The sequence below is a fragment of the Ascaphus truei genome, chromosome 4 (assembly GCF_040206685.1).
Source record: "Ascaphus truei isolate aAscTru1 chromosome 4, aAscTru1.hap1, whole genome shotgun sequence".
NCBI lineage: Eukaryota > Metazoa > Chordata > Amphibia > Anura > Ascaphidae > Ascaphus > Ascaphus truei.
Window position 1 is genome coordinate 35,609,005 of NC_134486.1, and position 17,584 is coordinate 35,626,588.

The 17,584-nt window shown below is 42.2% G+C and overlaps 1 protein-coding gene across 1 annotated transcript in view; it reads right to left on the minus strand.

Annotated features, from left to right (window-relative positions):
• Window positions 1-879: 879 nt before the first annotated feature.
• Window positions 880-17,584, minus strand: part of LOC142492691 (mitochondrial amidoxime reducing component 2-like) — a 30,002-nt gene continuing 13,297 nt past the window's right edge. The window contains exons 4-7 of the mRNA XM_075595568.1: window positions 10,855-10,995; window positions 7,152-7,216; window positions 6,972-7,043; window positions 880-2,270 (exon numbers count right to left, since the gene is read on the minus strand). Coding sequence (XP_075451683.1) covers window positions 2,144-2,270; window positions 6,972-7,043; window positions 7,152-7,216; window positions 10,855-10,995 — 405 coding nt within the window. The 3' untranslated portion in view covers window positions 880-2,143. The remainder of the gene's footprint in view (window positions 2,271-6,971; window positions 7,044-7,151; window positions 7,217-10,854; window positions 10,996-17,584) is intronic.

A 17,584-nucleotide genomic window follows, 5' to 3' on the forward strand; every position in this document is an offset into this window, starting at 1 on the left:
CCATCTAGGTGGAGGTTGGAATGAAGCCTATTTGGCCATCTTTGGTGAGGACAAAATGACCTCAGATGTTGGCCATCTTGGTGGAGGCAAGGAGTTCAGGGATGTGTTGGTGCCGAAGGAGAACGGCCTCGATGGCGAACCCTGACAAAAGCATCCCACAGTTTGTGTATTTATTCTAGAGGGCTCCCTGACAAAAGTCTATATAACTATTGGGGCAGCTTACAGTTTTGGAGAGTTGGCAGATTGTATATACAGTATAGTTTTCACTTATTTTTGCTCTACCTATATCTTTCCCTAAAAATAGTAGTAAGTTTATAATCCGGTATGCATTATTGTGAATCTAGAGACTTAGGCATTTTACATTTCAGTCACTAACTGCATGAATCAGAATGTAAAATAAATTATTCCACAACCCTCAGAAGATCTACAAAATTAGTTTTCAGGACCTGGCACTTGGCCACAACTACCAGACCTACAGAATATCACACAAGGAAGAACAAATACTGTAGAGTCTTAATGATGTCTCACAAACTTTCAGATTAACATAGTACACATATTAAAAGCTATCAAGTACTTACTGTTAATGTTAGGGGTATGAGAAGCTGGTATTCGTGAAGTGCTAGTATAGAATGATGTTCTAGGTTCTAAATCTCAATGTAGGTTCTTAATTGGGCCCTGCATGGGAGGGAACACAGGGGGAGAGTCTAGGCTTTGCAACAATTTCTATTACCTACAGCCTGGTGACAGATGCAGGGGGTAAGTGCATCTGCTCAGCACGGCTCAGCACGGCTCAGCACCGCCTACTGTACTATGTCCCAGGCCTTTCTAGGGTAGGCCCAATAGTTACCTACAGCAGAACAAAGACAACGGACAAGGTGCTGGAGGAATAAGGCCACAGCTTTTATTAATAAAACAATCAAATGTATAACTCAACCCAGACTGGCCTGTACCATGTCAAGAACTCCCAGCGCTGCTGTGCCTCGTGACCCCCCGCTGCTGTCGGACGACCATCATATCAACATTAAAGCGTCACCCACCAAGGAGGATGATCACAAACACCTGCGGCCGGAGGCGAGCCAAACACCAGTTACTAACTGGGTGATATGCCCAAATCTTATATGGGTCCAGTCTGTACCATCAGACAACCGTTAGCTGTGACTAACAATAAAGAATAATCCCACCTTCCACATCACTGCTCATTTTTCTATTTATAGCTTTATTTCATTTTTTGATGTATTCTTTTCTTATTTTATTTATTTTCATTTTTACAGGCAACAAACTAACAATGGCAAAAAGGGTGGGTGGTCATAATCTGTCCTGGGCCATTACACGAGTGGCCCTTCCCCTTTCTCCAACACCTTATCCCCCTGGAACTCCTCCACCTCACTCCTAACCCCTTTACTCAACTTTACCCACTCCTAGCCCAGTAAGGCCCTGACCCACCCTGACATGTTGCCCCTAACGAACTGCTAGGGGCTATCCCTTTTCAGCGAAGGTGCAGCTCAACATGAATTAAATCACCCGAGTTAAAGCTTGCTGTACCTCTTTGTATCATAATATGGAAAATAATGTGCATATTCAGCATCATTTTGTTAAAGACATGATGAAGCATCCACATTCGCCAGCCACAATCTGCCTCTTGCCACTACTTCCTATTTGTAAGGTTTTTTGCAAATAACATTTCAAAGAGCAAAGAAAAAAAAACAAGAAAGATTAAGTATTTAGAAAGCTTCATGCAAGAAAAATGATGTGTGAAATCTAAGGGTTGACTTTCCAAGTTAGTGTGCAAGGATTATGCAGGAAATCTGGTACTTAGATGTTCATGTGGAAGTCGTGGGCAAAGTGCCTTCAATTGTATGAAAGAGAACTGCCTTCCCCCATCAAGATGGTGTGTTGTTGCTACCTTTGTGTTCCTTGCACCAATTGAATTGCATATGAAAGCAATAAACAAACATAACCCAACAGCCCCTAATGGTTTAATCCTCCACTGCTAGGCAAGGAAAGCACTGCTCCCCAATATATTGCAGGCCCCTCCAGCTGTGCATGGGTTTAAACGCTCCGGCTCCGACAACTACAATATGTCTAACAAAGCAGAGTTAACATATGGTTTGGAGATTATATTGTGCATATGGTGTTTTGCTCTTCAGTAAATAATCTGGCACACAGGGTCACCAACTTTAAGTTCTCCGTTTTTTTCAATTCTTACATACTGTCCAAACAGAGGGGAAGATTTGTACACCGCCTTGTCAGCAGTATCGCACAGACGGTAACTGTAAAAAGAGACGTAGATTATTATGAGCTGCAAACATTTAGACACTCATATACCGGGTGAACTGGAGCTCCATCATTTAACCTCGCCACAGTAATGTAACTGAAACCCCAGTCTGTGTCCAGTCTGTGTGTGAGTATGGAGAGGCCCTAATTCACACCGTTCACAGTGTTCCATTGTGTATTTACTCCTAATTAGAGACAATATATTAGAAAGAAGGGTGGTACAACATATATATATAACAAAGGGATAGGCATACCATAAATATGCAAAAAAACAGGTCTTGATAAAGGCTCCAGAGGATATCCATAATTATGGGTCAATAAAATAAATGTTTTTGCATATTTATGGCGTGCCTGTTCCTTTGTTAATTTTGTACAGTACCCTATAGGTACTCTGATAGGAGCACCCTCTTCAGTTGTCTGGAATATACAAGTTAAGTGTGTGCCCCTCAATTCCTTCACTATATATAGATATATATACACACACACACACTTACATCACTAACATTCAGGGACTATTTAACACCTCAAGTCATAAATCGCATTTACACACGGGGGAGGGATAAGCACAGATAACATTCCAAGAGACACTGTTTTTAAGCAAACGCTTGCCTGCTTTATACATTGTAACACCGCCGGAAGAAGAGATCGGTGTATCTCGAAAGCTCGCTCAAATAAAAGCATTTTGTTAGCTACAGAACAGTATCGTCTATTCATTTTTGATTATTAAAGCTTGGCTACCACGGTACTGATACCTCTACACACACACACACACACACACACCACACACACCACACACACACACACACACACACACACACACACACACACACACACACACATACACATATAGTAAAGATGGGTTCACGCTATCCTATAGTAAATACTGAGCAGAAGACAAATTGTGCAGTTTATGTACCTAATTACTCATTCTTCCATCTCTACTTCTAACTTACAGTACAATCGGATTTCATGTTAGCTACAGTTACACTTTTACTGATGAGAAACAGTGATGGGCTCCCACATGCCATAGTCATTAAAAGATCGGTTCTACTATCTCTATGAAAGTTGGTACCATTACTCACTGAACGTGGAAGAGATAATGCATGCTGGGGATTCTGCAGTATGAGGTCTCTATAGCACAATGTGGTACTCAAAAAGGGATTACATGAGACCTGAGATAAAACTAATAGGACGATCCACGCTCACAGATGAAAGGCCCCAATTGTATGCACTGGGATCCTTCACTGAAGTAATCTGGTGATGGGGGGTAATGCTAGCTTCGATGTCTGATAGAGTATACAGTAACAAACGGATTATATACTATCATGTTAAGTGAAGAGTATACAGTGAAAGCTAAAATAATAGACGTCTTTATGATTGATGAAATAATAATGCACAGAAATAAAATAATTTAATTTGTATCGTTATTAAAATAAATGATCTCCGATTGCTAAAGCGGAAAGTTAGTCCCCAAGGCAGTCCTTCAGAGTCTGTACTATTGGTAATATATGTATATATTGCAAAGGAAACGCACAGTGTTGAGCCGAGTTAGCCAAAATAGTAGCAACAGTTGTTCATGTGTTCGTGGTAAAATAGAAGGGAAAAATAGAAAGACGGTGTACCATATGTGTTTATACTGTATACACAGATCGCTGTTGTACTGATGGTGATATGTACAAAGATGCACCATGTTACCCTGTGATGGTTTAGTCACAAGCAGTCATGGTGGAAAGACTGTTCCGCTATATAACTGGCTAGTGGCAGCACTAAAGTGGCTGTTAAATCACTGCCTACAATGGTCTCTGCAGGTTCTATCTTGGTTGCTAGGCTGTCTCTCTGCCCTTTAGAGTGTGAAGCATGATAAATCAGACTTAAATGGTCTGTAGCTCTGGGAAAGCTCAACTGCTTCTTATATGGGGTTAATAGCACAGTCACTGCATACTGTCCCTACTTAGTGGGTTGTTACAGGCAGAGGTAGTGACTGCTACTGAGCTCTGGCTGTATACAAGATACCAGTCTGATGACAGTAGTACAGTAAATAAGCTGTAATGTGTCACCGCTTGGGCAGTTTCTGTAGACTCTTATTAGATATTTAAGTTGTTATTCTTCCTGGTCAGTATTGTGACATAGGGGATAGCTAAAACTGAACACAGAACTGTCGCTAGGTCTGGCGCTCTGTTCTGCAGGTGTATAGAGGCACTTGGAAGGCTGCTTATTTACTAGGCTTCCATATATATATAAGAGAGCTCTATGCTCCAACGGAAATGCTGTCGTATATACAGTAGCAGGAGTATGTTACTATACTGCCTGCGAATCAGCTGATTGTTGCTACCCAATCAGGAAATCTCTGTGATCACTGTGTCTGGTGCTCCACACTAAAATAGTTTTGGGGGAAAAGGGGAGATCCCTCCTACAAATAGTACTGTATATAATAAAGAACTGCTTATTTACTAAGAGTAAATGTAGCTAAAGGTAGAGATTCCTAGCAAGCTTGCTCCCCTGCATACGGCGCAGAGCGTTTCTCTGCGCTGCCTTGTGGGTCCGCTGTTTGTGACAGATGTCAGACAAGGTTCCCGATACGCGCGTTTCACGTGTGCTCGCTTGTCAAGGGGAAAGAGATACCTGCATCTTTTTAATAGGCATTTTTAATTATCTATTTAGTTGCTCACTAGAGACACCTGCTGGAGACAATCTGCATTTGCCTTAGGAAGTTATATGATTTTGCTGGCACTTAATGATGTTTAGACTTGGGCTCAGATTTTCTAAATGGTGCGGAGACTTAGCTCAACTTAAGGCACATTGGAGTACAAGTGAATTAAAGCTTAGCACTATTTAATAAGCATGGGCTGCACTCATCAAGGATTACCACATGCTATTTAGGTGAATTACAAATTATCACCCTAAATATTAACATCTATTTATTGCTGAATCTGCCAAGCCACAAAATACTGTACAGATGCAGCGGCCGTTATTTGAACAAATCACGACGCCGTTGTCGTGTGCGCTGTTGTACTCCACGTGGCATTAACGTGGCCAATCGCCCCAGACACACATGTTTATCGCGTCTGCTTTGTTTGAATTTCATGGATTCTGTTTCTTTGGGAGCAATGAAATGAATGAATTGTAATGTGTACAGTACTGCGCTACTGTGTCACTTTCAGGTGTTTAAAAGCAGAACACTAAAATGCCATTTTCTGCACTCGCGTCTTAAGGTGGTACGGTTGGAAGAAATCCCGCGCCATCACATGGGTATTCCGAGGTATACACCGCGTGAAGTGTTCGAATAACGGCCGCTGCATCTGTACGTCTACATTTTTACAATAATAATAGGTTATACACATTTATCGAGAAGAAAAACAAAGAAGCCCAAATGCTAATTATTTGATTAATTTCTTTCTGTTTTTTCTTCTCATAAGTATGAGTCATTTAGTTCAATCTTTGGGTCAAAACATGTTAAGCTGCAACCACGTGTCAAGGTTCACTGGTCTTTGAGCATGCAAGATTTTGTGTCTAATTATAAACATTTGTCAAAAGTATTTCCAAATGAGCAAACAGTGGAAATTCCATTGTGCTCAGCGGTTATAGATGGTTCATATATTCAATTACTAAAACAGATTAATACAATTAATCCAAACATGTAACTGAGATACAGATTGATATAACTAAATGGATAAATAAATAAATAAATAAATAAAGAGGCCCGCCCAGTGGAGATAGTTGGTGCTGCTTTTAAAAAGAAGTCCTTCACTGACTCCTTATGGTAGGTCAACTGGGGCTCTAGAAGATTAAAGCGCACAGACCTTCCCATTGTGCAGGACCTTTAGTACGTTCAGATATAAAAACAAGTGGAAATGCACAAAGATGTATTCAGTCCAAGCACCTCTGAACCAATTTGGCAATGCTCCTATTAACTTGAATAGGAGATTCTGTGTGGTATTGACCGATCATAGTGTAACCATATTTTTCCCGGGACATTCTCACATGTGCAGTCGGTGCGGTCTGTTTACGCATGGGTAGGCGGTGCCTGCCCTTTGTGATGCGTGGCTGCCCATTGCGCAAGCGTGGCTGGTGATTGGCGATCATGCATGCGTGGTAGGCACCGCCCCGCACATGCAAAATCGCCAGGCTCTTGGTGATCGCGCATTTAAAAAAAGAAACAGACATTTACTACAATTTACAACCGGGACAAAAAAACGGGACTGTCCCAGCTAAACTGGGGTGTCTGGTCACCCAATCAGCACTTTTGAACTTTAATGCATTACCCACAAAGGGAGTAATTCCACTGATATATGAAATTCTCATTGTTATAAATGGGGATTTGGGGGAAATTAAAGAAACACACATAAATAAGATGAGTCTTCCTTTCCAAAGTTCGTCTCTAAGCGTGAATCAAACGTCAAATTCTTGAATTTTCGGGATATTTAACCCTCGATTGTGTCCATCATTAATAATAACTATCGTGCTGTGCTATGCGAGCAGCCCAAGAACAGTAACCCTCTGTGTGGTACAGCCCAATCAGGGCTTTTCTTCAGGTGGAACGCGCTGGTTCCTGTACCTTTTTTGTATAGACCACATAACAAATGTAATAGCATGACTGAGATAATTTCAAAAAATAATAATTGTTATATGTTTTATAAAACATTTAGAATGTAATAATTATTATTTACAAAAATAACATAGATTTGAAAAGTGAATACCTGCGCAGCGTGTCCAAGGGTTCTTTCATGTTAATAATTCCTGTGTCTGGATCCACAGTGGTCAAAATGCACCTGCAGAAATAAGGAGGCGGACACTCAATTAATAAAGTAAGCGAGACTCTTCTTTTTTCTTTTCTCAATATCCTATTATAAAAAAGTTGCATCTGTCCAAGTACTGACCTTGGGCAAGGCATCACTCTCTTCAAGGTCACGTCACTGCCAATTTGGATTTCTTCCCAGGAATCCTACATTTTTATTTATTTTTTTTTAAATGCAAAAAGGTTTTATTGGACAAATATAAAGTCTGAGGGAAAAACTAGAAGCACGGTATAAATCTTCTGAATAGCACAGCTATCAGCGCAAAAATAATTCAGAATGGCTTTGCTTTTATAGTTAATATATTTTTTATAGTAAGTGTTCACTCTAATAAGAAATTCGTGGTATTGAATTTAATATACATATCCATTTAGAATAGATTTTTTTACCACATGTACAAACTATCTGAACAAGCTCCTCACCCCTACCACATGCAGCACTTATCATCTGAGATCTGACTCCAAAAGACTGTTCATGGTCCCAAAGCTCAACAAAGTATCCGGCCGCTCCTCCTTCTCTTACCGTGCACCCCAAAACTGGAACACCCTACCGGAGACTCTCACATCCACCACCAGTTTAAGTTCTTTCAAATCTAAGGCTGTCTCACATTTTAATCTGGTCTGTAACTGTTACTGTACATACGCCCATAATATATATTATCTTTAACTGTGCATGCAATGTCTTGTATATAATGTATACCCTGTTCATTGATGTAACTGTATTTGTAACCATGTACTATTTGTCTTAACTCTATGCCCAGGACATACTTGAAAACGAGAGGTAACTCTCAATGTATTACTTCCTGGTAAAATATTTTATAAATAAATAAACAAACTTACACTGTTTGTTTATTTCACCACAAGGTGGCATTGTTGAAACATTTGTCAATTTACTGTATAAAGTACTGAAGGAAACATTAAACTAAAGGAACAATCCAAGTAATAGCCAACATGAGTGTTTTTTTGTTGTTGTTTGTTGTTTGTTTTTTGTTCTTAAATAAATCAGTTCTGTAGTATTAGATAATACTTACAACCCTTTGGGTAGAGGGATGGGGGCAAAAGGGGAACAGGGATGGGGGGAAAAGGGGATAGGGATGGGGGGGAGAGGGGAAATGGGGTAAAGGGGAGATGGTAAATGGGGAAAGCAAGAGGGAGGGAACAGGGGGAGAGGGTGGAAAGAGGGGGCAAATGGGAGAGGGAGGGAAAAGGGGGAGAAGGAGGGGAAAAGGGGGAGAGGGAAAAGGGGGGATGGGAAAAGGGGTTGAGAGTGAAAAGAGGGGAGAGGGAAGATGGGTTGAGGGAGAGGGAAAACAGGGAGAGAGGGATTGGAAAAGGGGGCAAGGGAAAAGGGGGAGAGAGAGGGAAAGGGGGAGAGACAGAGAGTGAAAAGGGGGAGAGAGAAAGGGAAAGGGGGACAGAGGGAAAAAGGGGAGAGAGGAAGAGAAGGAGATAGAGGAAAAGGGGGAGAGAACAGTCGAGGGAGAAAAGGGGGAGAGAGGAAGAGGAGATAGAGGAAAAGGGGGAGAGAGAAAAGGGGGATAGAACAGGAGAGGGAGAAAAGGGGGGAGAGAGAATGGAAGAGGGGAAGAGAGATAGGAGGGAAGGGGGAGAGGAGAAGGAGGGAAGATTGGGGAGAGCGATAGAGGCAAAATGGAGGGAATGGGGGAGTAAGAGAATAGAGGGAACGGAGAAAAGAGAGAAAGGAGTGGTGGGAGAGAGAGAAAGGAGTGGTGGAAGAGAGAGAAAGGACTGGTGGGGGAGAGAGAAATGAGTGGTGGGGGGGCGAGAAAGGAGTGGTGGGGGAGAGAGAAAGGAGTGGTGGGGGAGATAGAAAATGCAGAGATGCGGAGAGAGAAAATGGAGAGATGGGGGAAAGAGAAAATGAAGGCATGGCAGAGAGAGAGAATGGGGAGGAGAGAGAGAGAGTGTGTGTGCATGAGTGCGTGCGTGCGTGACAGAAGCAGGGGACACAGAAGGGCAGAGAGACAGAAAGCGGAGGGGAGCAGTTGGAGATGTCATTTGTTTTCTCAATATTTTTTTTTAATGTGTCCCAGTTTTAACTTTTGCAAATCTGGTAATCCTACTGAGCTTTAAAGATGCACCTTAAGGTATGATATGATGTTAATTGTCTCTAGCACGTAGTGACTTGACCAAGCAGCATGAGCTGTGTAATTAGATACAATCCTCACTAGAGGGGGTATATTATAAATGGATAATGAAGGTAGGGGACGCACGGGGACCACCTGAGGACCCCCGGATGCCCACGGGACCACCTGAGGACCCCTGGACACCCGCGGGAACCACAGACACCCGTGGGAACCTCCCGGGTGCCCCCAGACACCCGTGGGACAACCCGGGACTACCCGTGGACCCGACACCCGCGTAGACCACCTGGAGGCCCACGGAGCCTAGCAGGAACCACCCAAGGACCCCCAGACACCCGTGGGAACCCCCAGGGTGCCATGTGGGGCCTGCGGACACCCGTGGGGACCACCCAGGGACCCCCGCCAGCCTGTGGTATTAATCCTGTGTGTAAAAAAAATAAATAATGGTTTTATGTGGGGGCACAGGGGGTGGTTTGTGTATTCTTGTTTATTAAATATTTTAATGGTTTTTGGTGGCCTATGAGGAGGCTAGTAGGGCTGTTGTGTGTATTTTTTGTATTGTGGGTAGCGGTGCTGGATGAAGGGAGTATTAGCAACAAGGATGGGTGTTTAGACCTAGCGGGTGGTGTTAACCCCTTCATTACCATAGCGGTATTAACCGCTAGGGTAATGATGGGGTTAAGTCCACCCGCAAGCCCCCCCGCAAGGCCTAAACACCCCCAAGGGCCAAATACCACCTTCACCCACCCCCGCTACCCACAATAAGCATTGCACTAGTGGTTAACCCCTTCATTGCCATAGCGGTTAGACGCTAAGGTAATGAAGTTGCCTGTAAATGCATTTTTCATGCATCTGATTCATGCCGGGGGTCTCCGGTGCTGATATTAATGGATATCAACTCCAGAGTCTCCCGGCATCAATCCGATGCAGGAAAAATGCATTCTTTTTTCTAAGTGCCATCTTGCGCTTCTCGGCAGCTTCTCCCCACCTTCTGCCAACTTTGTTTGGCGGGATTTGGAGAGGAAATCTCAATTCTAGAGTGGCGATCAGCCTCGATAAGCTGATCGAGGCTACTAGAATTGAGCGAGTTTGAGAAGCTGGCGAAAGCGGCGATAAGTGGCTTACCGCTTTTTTCTGCAAAAAAAGCAGCGATTTTTGCTCTTATCAGGGCTTACTAAATAGCATTCGGCTTTTTTGGTGATAAGCTGGCGATAAGGGCTTATTGCTGCTTACAGCATGGGGCCCATAGTATCTATTAGGTGTAAAGAAATTACCTAGTGACATAAACAGAGTATGAGGTATATCCTTTGTATCTATACCCATGCTGGAGAATAAACTATATAGTGTACTGTATATGTAATACTCACCAATAAAGCAAAGTTAGGTATTCATACCTATAACCAATTAATGTACTTATTCTACATCTGCCAAAATGGCAGATATCCCTGTTGACATCTATGGGGATTTTCTGCCAAAAACAACCTGAAAAGCCATTTGGGCAGATATAGAATTACCCCCTAACCCAGATATAAAGCTCAAAGGTAGGGAATTAGTAACCAACTGGCATGCCATTGGTTGATTACAAATTTCCAAGTAATCATTTCTGTACCTTGAAATAAACTTTCTCACCACCATCAACATTCCATGAGAATAAAATACCAATTAACTCAAAGTTTCCTTTACCTCTTCATAGGCCCCACATCCAGAAATCACAATATTAGGCCGAAAATGGCGAACTTTAACCTTCTTCAGAAGCTTGGTATTTAGATCATCCACCGAGGCTTCAGAAAGCAGAAGAAGAGGGCTCAGATCCGGATAAGCCACCTGGGTGATAGAGGAGAAAGAATCAACAACAATGCAGGAAGACTACTTTCCACAATATCTCATTTTAAACAATCAGCTCAGCTGTAAAACATATCACAGCTTGTGAGCTACTTCCAGTTTTGACTACCGTGGAATGCTAAGGGAGAATAGGCCAATATGTTCTGAGGGGCAGTCCAGAAGTAGAAAAAGGAGGAGGGAACACGGGGTGATTGTGGCCCTCAAAGAATTCACTTAAATGCACACCACTATGTATATAAAAATTAACTTTTAATGAGTGATTACTTAAAACATAAATTACCGTAGAATGGTGTAACGTGAATAAAAAATAGATTAAACCAAAGATACCGAGCATCTATGCCAACACATAAATATTGCTTGCTATCCCAATTACCCTGCTAATGAAGGTGGGATATGGGTGACATATGATGCTAAAAGTCAGGGTGTGATCCCCTCTGGGTCAGCTAGCAGGCCAGATGGTGAGTATGAATTAGCCAGCGAGACTGTATGAAATAGGTGAATATGTAATCAACCCTCCTAGTCCTGTGATATAGTATTATACACCTCTATAAATCGTAGGATAAGTTTAATAGGTGCATAAACCATGAGTGAAGAGCTAACACTCACAGCAACCAAAAATGATGAGTCTCAGGCATATGTACTGCAAAGGTGCATAGTGCACTAGGTAGGAGGTGAAGGCAGAGACTCACTGGCATGTGATCCTACGATTTAGAGAGGTGTATAATACTATATCACAGGACTAGGAGGGCTGGCTACATATTCACCTATTTCATACAGTCTCGCTGGCTAATTCATACTCACCATCTGGCCTGCTAGCTGACCCAGAGGGGATCACACCCTGACTTTTAGCATCATATGCCACCCATATCCCACCTTCATTAGCAGGGTAATTGGGATAGCAAGCAATATTTATGTGTTGGCATAGATGCTCGGTATCTTTGGTTTAATCTATTTTTAATTCACGTTACACCATTCTACGGTAATATATGTTTTAAGTAATCACTCATTAAAAGTTAATTTTTATATACATAGTGGTGTGCATTTAAGTGAATTCTTTGAGGGCCACAATCACCCCGTGCTCCCTCCTCCTTTTTCTGATTCACTTTATCAGTTCACAGTTTGCACCCACTACACAATTACCAATTTATTTATCTATTTATTTCACCCAAATAGTATGGTTTTGTGATCACTCTCTACCCCTCACCCTGTTGTTTTCAAGCAGTCCAGAAGAATGCTTGAGAATATAAAAATTGATGCATGAGAAGATTTACTTCAGACCCTCAATTCATCAGTAGATAGAGATTCAAACTGGCAGTGCTCACTGCTCCACGGTGGCTTCCCTGTAAGACCTTGGGAGAAGTGAGTAAAGATACTGACTGGCACTGAGAGTTTGAAGCAAGTCACTTTATCTCCCTGTGCCTCAGGCGCCAAAAAACAGATTGTAAGCTCCACGGGGCAGGGACCTCAGCCTGCAAAATGTCTCTGTAAAGCGCTGCGTACAACTTGCAGTGCTATACAAGAACATGCTATTATTATTTATTATAGCAGCATAACAGAATTGTGAAAAGAGCGCAGCACCACTGGCTTGGTTTAAATTGAATTATTAAGCCATAAAATGCCAATGTTTTGCCTGTATAATACAGCCTTTGTCAATGGTTAAATTGAATAAGAGACACCCCCGTCTCGTGCCCGTGCATAAAGAAAACTCTTCCCATATTCCTCCTGCTGCTAGAATTCTTGCTTTTGGATTTGAATAGAAAAAATCCCAGAAAAAGCAAACCGTTTTAGGGACAGGCTCACAAATCTCTGTTAGCCTATTTAACCTAACACTGACGTTATGTTAATTGTAACACCTATGCACTAACGCAAATAACGTCATGTTAACCCAGTGCTATGCATTAAATAACGTCATGTTAACCCAGTGCTATGCATTAAATAACGTCATGTTAACCCAGTGCTATGCATTAAATAACGTCATGTTAACCCAGTGCTATGCATTAAATAACGTCATGTTAACCCAGTGCTATGCATTAAATAATGTCATGTTAACCCAGTGCTATGCATTAAATAACGTAATGTTAACCCAGTGCTATGCATTAAATAATGTCATGTTAACCCAGTGCTATGCATTAAATAACGTCATGTTAACCCAGTGCTATGCATTAAATAACGTCATGTTAACCCAGTGCTATGCATTAAATAACGTCATGTTAACCCAGTGCTATGCATTAAATAACGTAATGTTAACCCAGTGCTATGCATTAAATAACGTAATGTTAACCCAGTGCTATGCATTAAATAACGTAATGTTATTCTGTTTCTCGACACTAGTGCTAGTGATATGCAAAAGAGGTGTTCCCCCTAACATCGCATATCCACTTAAGGGCATTGAGTTTAGCATAGGGATTTAACCTGACGTTATTTATGTCATACGTAAATGTGGCACTCGCTCTGTCCAGACCCTTAAATGAAAAAGAGACCTGTCTTAAGCACTATATATATCCTCTCAAACCTCCCTCCAAATTCTATATGGAGAGTCACCTTTGCACAAAAGGAGCAATCCTTAGATACTTGGGAGATATGCAAAGTATATTTAAATGACTCACATCCCACACCTCCTAAAAGTTTCCCATAAGTCCTATACTGACAAGCCTAAGGCGCCTTGTGATGAAGGGAGTAACTAATGTCCGTTCCCACAGGATCAGAACCCCCGACCTCTGCTACTCAGGGTAGCAACTCTAGCAGTGAACGATCTCAGGTGGTGAATAGCTCCACGGTCACAGCATACTTGAGAGATCTGCTCACACCTGGAAGTTGTCGGCTTTTAAAGGAACCCCGGAGAGTTTCTATGAATAGGATTGGTTATTGCAACGGAGTGCTCACCACAAACAAGGCATGACCACGAGGCCGAGGTGGGGATAGATGTGCAACACCAACCCACAGCCGCGTGGGCGCGTCTGGAGTGTAGATTGGTCAAGGTAGCCGGGTCGGGATTGGAGAAGTAAGGATAGTCAGTGGTACTTGCCGAGGTCGGGGGTTGGAGAGGTGCGGAATGTTGCAGGTTCTAGCCATGGTCAGGATTGGAGAGATGCAGATCGCCGTGGTACTTTGCCGAGGTCGGGGTTGGAGAGGTGCGGATTGTCGTTGGTAGCCGGGGTCAGGAGTTTAGAAGAGCGACGTCCAGAAGAATAGCCGAGGTCAGAAACAGAGGAACTAGGAACCAGATGCAAGACAAGACTGTGGAGGCATGGGTAGCAGTGAACACTTTGAAACGACAAAGGTTTATGCTCAGGAATTGCCAGTGTGACAGCTGAACATATAAAGGCGACAGAAGCCAATGAGGGAGAATCCGAGTGGGGGCGCGTCAGCAGCGCCTGCTGTGATTGGCAGTTCCGGTGCAGGAAACAGGTGTTAGGAGGATCCCAGTTGATGGTAAGTGACGCGGTGCTGGCGCGCGCTGACCACGCGCCACGTGTTCGCGCTGCGTGCCAATGACATCACTGCGTGGGCGGGACCCAATGACAGGGTATTTACCTCCGTGCGGGATGCGCACGCGCCCCTGGGATGGCGGCTGATACCAGATGGAGGAAGGGAAGCCTCACGGATGACGGAAGGTTGGGGGTCCCGGTCACGGGTTGGGGTCATGTGCCGGTTGTGCCGAGTGCATCGCAGATCACGGATCCTGACAGTTATTGGACGCACGTGCACGTCTCTACACCCTGGCCGCGGCTTTACGCTTAACTCCTGTTTTAATAAATACAGGGGATTTTTCATGGGTTACATTGTACCTTCTGATCAGTCACTGCACTTGCTGAATATAGAGAACGCCTAGGGGGTAAAAAGTATATTAAAAAAAAAAGTTTGGACTGACACCATACTGTATGGATCTGCTATGCTGTGTTAGAGATATATGCTGACATAGCTGAATGAATCACTACACTCTATTATGATTAACCCCCTTCGGTGATAACCAGGGACATAAGGATATATTTCCAATACTAAATGGCTACCAGCACTGAGTATGCTACTTATCACCGCTATGACCGGATATTTTACACTATTTGAGACATCCATACTGACATCATTTGGATTCATAAGATTATTTATCTGCTTACCTTGATACAAACCAAGTGGTTTGTGACAATTACTCTCAGGGGATATTGTTACAAAATAGATGATCTCCCTATATCTATATGTATACTGACATTGTTTCAATATATCGTTGTATCCCACCACGGGGATTTATAACAATTGCCACTGCGTGTATATATGTTACACTTAGTGAGTCTATTTGGTTAATAACATTTATATTTTTTGATGTTTTTAGACATTTTGTTGTGACCACATAGTTTTGGGTTCTTAGTCAAATCAGACAGATCTCTGATATATAGCCCAGGTGTAAAAACACCTATTAAAACCAACATTATTTGAAGACTATCTGTCTGCTTTATTTATTAGAATTTTTTGGGCAGAATGCAAATATGGGTAATCTTTTTTGATCCCTCTTGGATCACAGTGTAAATATCAGTATTCTATTACCCTATGCACCCATAGATCTAGATACTTCACTGTTACTTGTTTATTAAGGTTGAGCAGTTAGTATTTTTCTGTGTTTAAAAACGATATTCACTAAGAAAAATCACGATTTTGTTAAAGTTCGGTAAAAAAAATGCAATGTCGTACTACTTTTTTTTTTTTCCAATTCTTATCGCACTTAAACTGTTTGTTTAAACTGCAGCCGGGAAGAGCTGCACGGATTGAGCTGCATCTCCATGCACAGCTCTTACAGGTGATCGTGCAGTTTTAATGTAAATTTTAATAACAGAATGTGGGCGCAGGGGTTCTCCTGAACTGAACCACATTAATTTCAGGTCTTGGGACCCCCTGCTTCCTGAGTTGCAGGCCCCGTTATGGAGTGCCATAATATGTCATGGTTTGCCCCTATGGCAATGTATGGGCAAGCTAAAAAAAGGAAAAAAAAGAACCACAAAATATAACACATTACATTTCAATTTAAAAAAATGCCAATAAACCAATTGATTGGCACAGTGGTACACCATGCCCATAATATGAGCATGGTCTGCCACTATGACAATGAATGGGCAAGCTACAAAAAAACAAGTACTGAATAAAACACATTATATTTCAATTAAAAAATGTTTTGCCAATAAACAATTGATTGGCAGATTGGTAAACCATGTCCATAATATGGCCATGGTTTGCCCCTATGGCAGTCAATGGGCAACCTAAAAAAACAAGCACCAAAAATACAATACATAAAAATTAAATAAAAACAAATATTTGCCAAAAAATGCATTGCTTGTCACCGTATTTATCCATACCCTGAAAGGGGAATAGATACACACATTTGCAGTCAATGGGCATCCCCCCCAAAAAATACACAATGAAATAACATACAATCACTGTGTTTCTTACCTTTGCTGTCTTCACCCAGTTCTACTTGAGCAACAACTCTTGACCCTCAACGCAATGCTCCTCAAACAGCCGATGCGAAGAAGTCCATGATCATAGGTTGATTGAAGAGACGTCTCTCCGGTGAGTTCTTCCTTTTTTACTTCTTTCTTTGTAATCCAATGGGGGAGAATGTTTTCCCGTCGTCTTCTTGGCATCAAATCAGACGGCACAGGCCTTATATAAGGTCTGTGATGTCACATCTGAGTATCAAATGGTATACCCCAATCCGATTTGCTGATGTACCATGTAATAGGGTCTGTTTTTATTGTAAGGATATGACGTCATCTTAAATGGAGGGAAACCAGCCAATCATAAGGATATGCTTCCCTTCCTTTAAGATAACATCACCAGTAAAAAAAATAGCTGCCATCACATGGTAGTCCAACCAATCCGATTGGTTGGAGTACAATATGACAGCTTTCATTTTTTGTTAAAGGATGTGATGTCCCTCCCTTTAAGATAACGTCACATCCTTAAAATAAAATGGAAGCTGTTACATGGTACTTCAACCAATCGAACTGGGGGTGTACCATGTGATGCCTCACATGGTATATCTCCCAATCCGATTGGTTGAGTACCATTTTTTCAGGTGATGTCATCTTAAAGGGAGGAAACATAGCCTTCCTGATTGGCTGGCTTCCCTCCATTTAAGATGACGTCACATCCTTACCAAAACAGACCCTGTCACATGGTACACCAGCCAATCAGATTGGGGGTATACCATTTGACACTCAAATGTGATGTCACAGGCCTTATATAAGGCCTGTCTGGTCTCATTTGATGCCAAGAAGATGACGGGACAACATCCACCCCATTGGATTACAAAGAAAGAAGAAAAGAAGGAAGAACTCACGAAGAGACGACTCTTCAATCAACATATGATCATGGACTTCTTCACATCGGCTGTTTCAGGAGCATTGCAGCAAGGATCAAGAGTTGGTGCTCGAGTAGGACCCTTTGCAGCCTAAACCAACACGAGTATCATGACCATGCATCGTTTTTCTTTTCTATGTGTGCACTTTCACAAGATTTTAATGTAGTAAATGTTTGAGTGATTGCATGCTCTGTATGACCTCATATCTGGCCACTAAAGGGG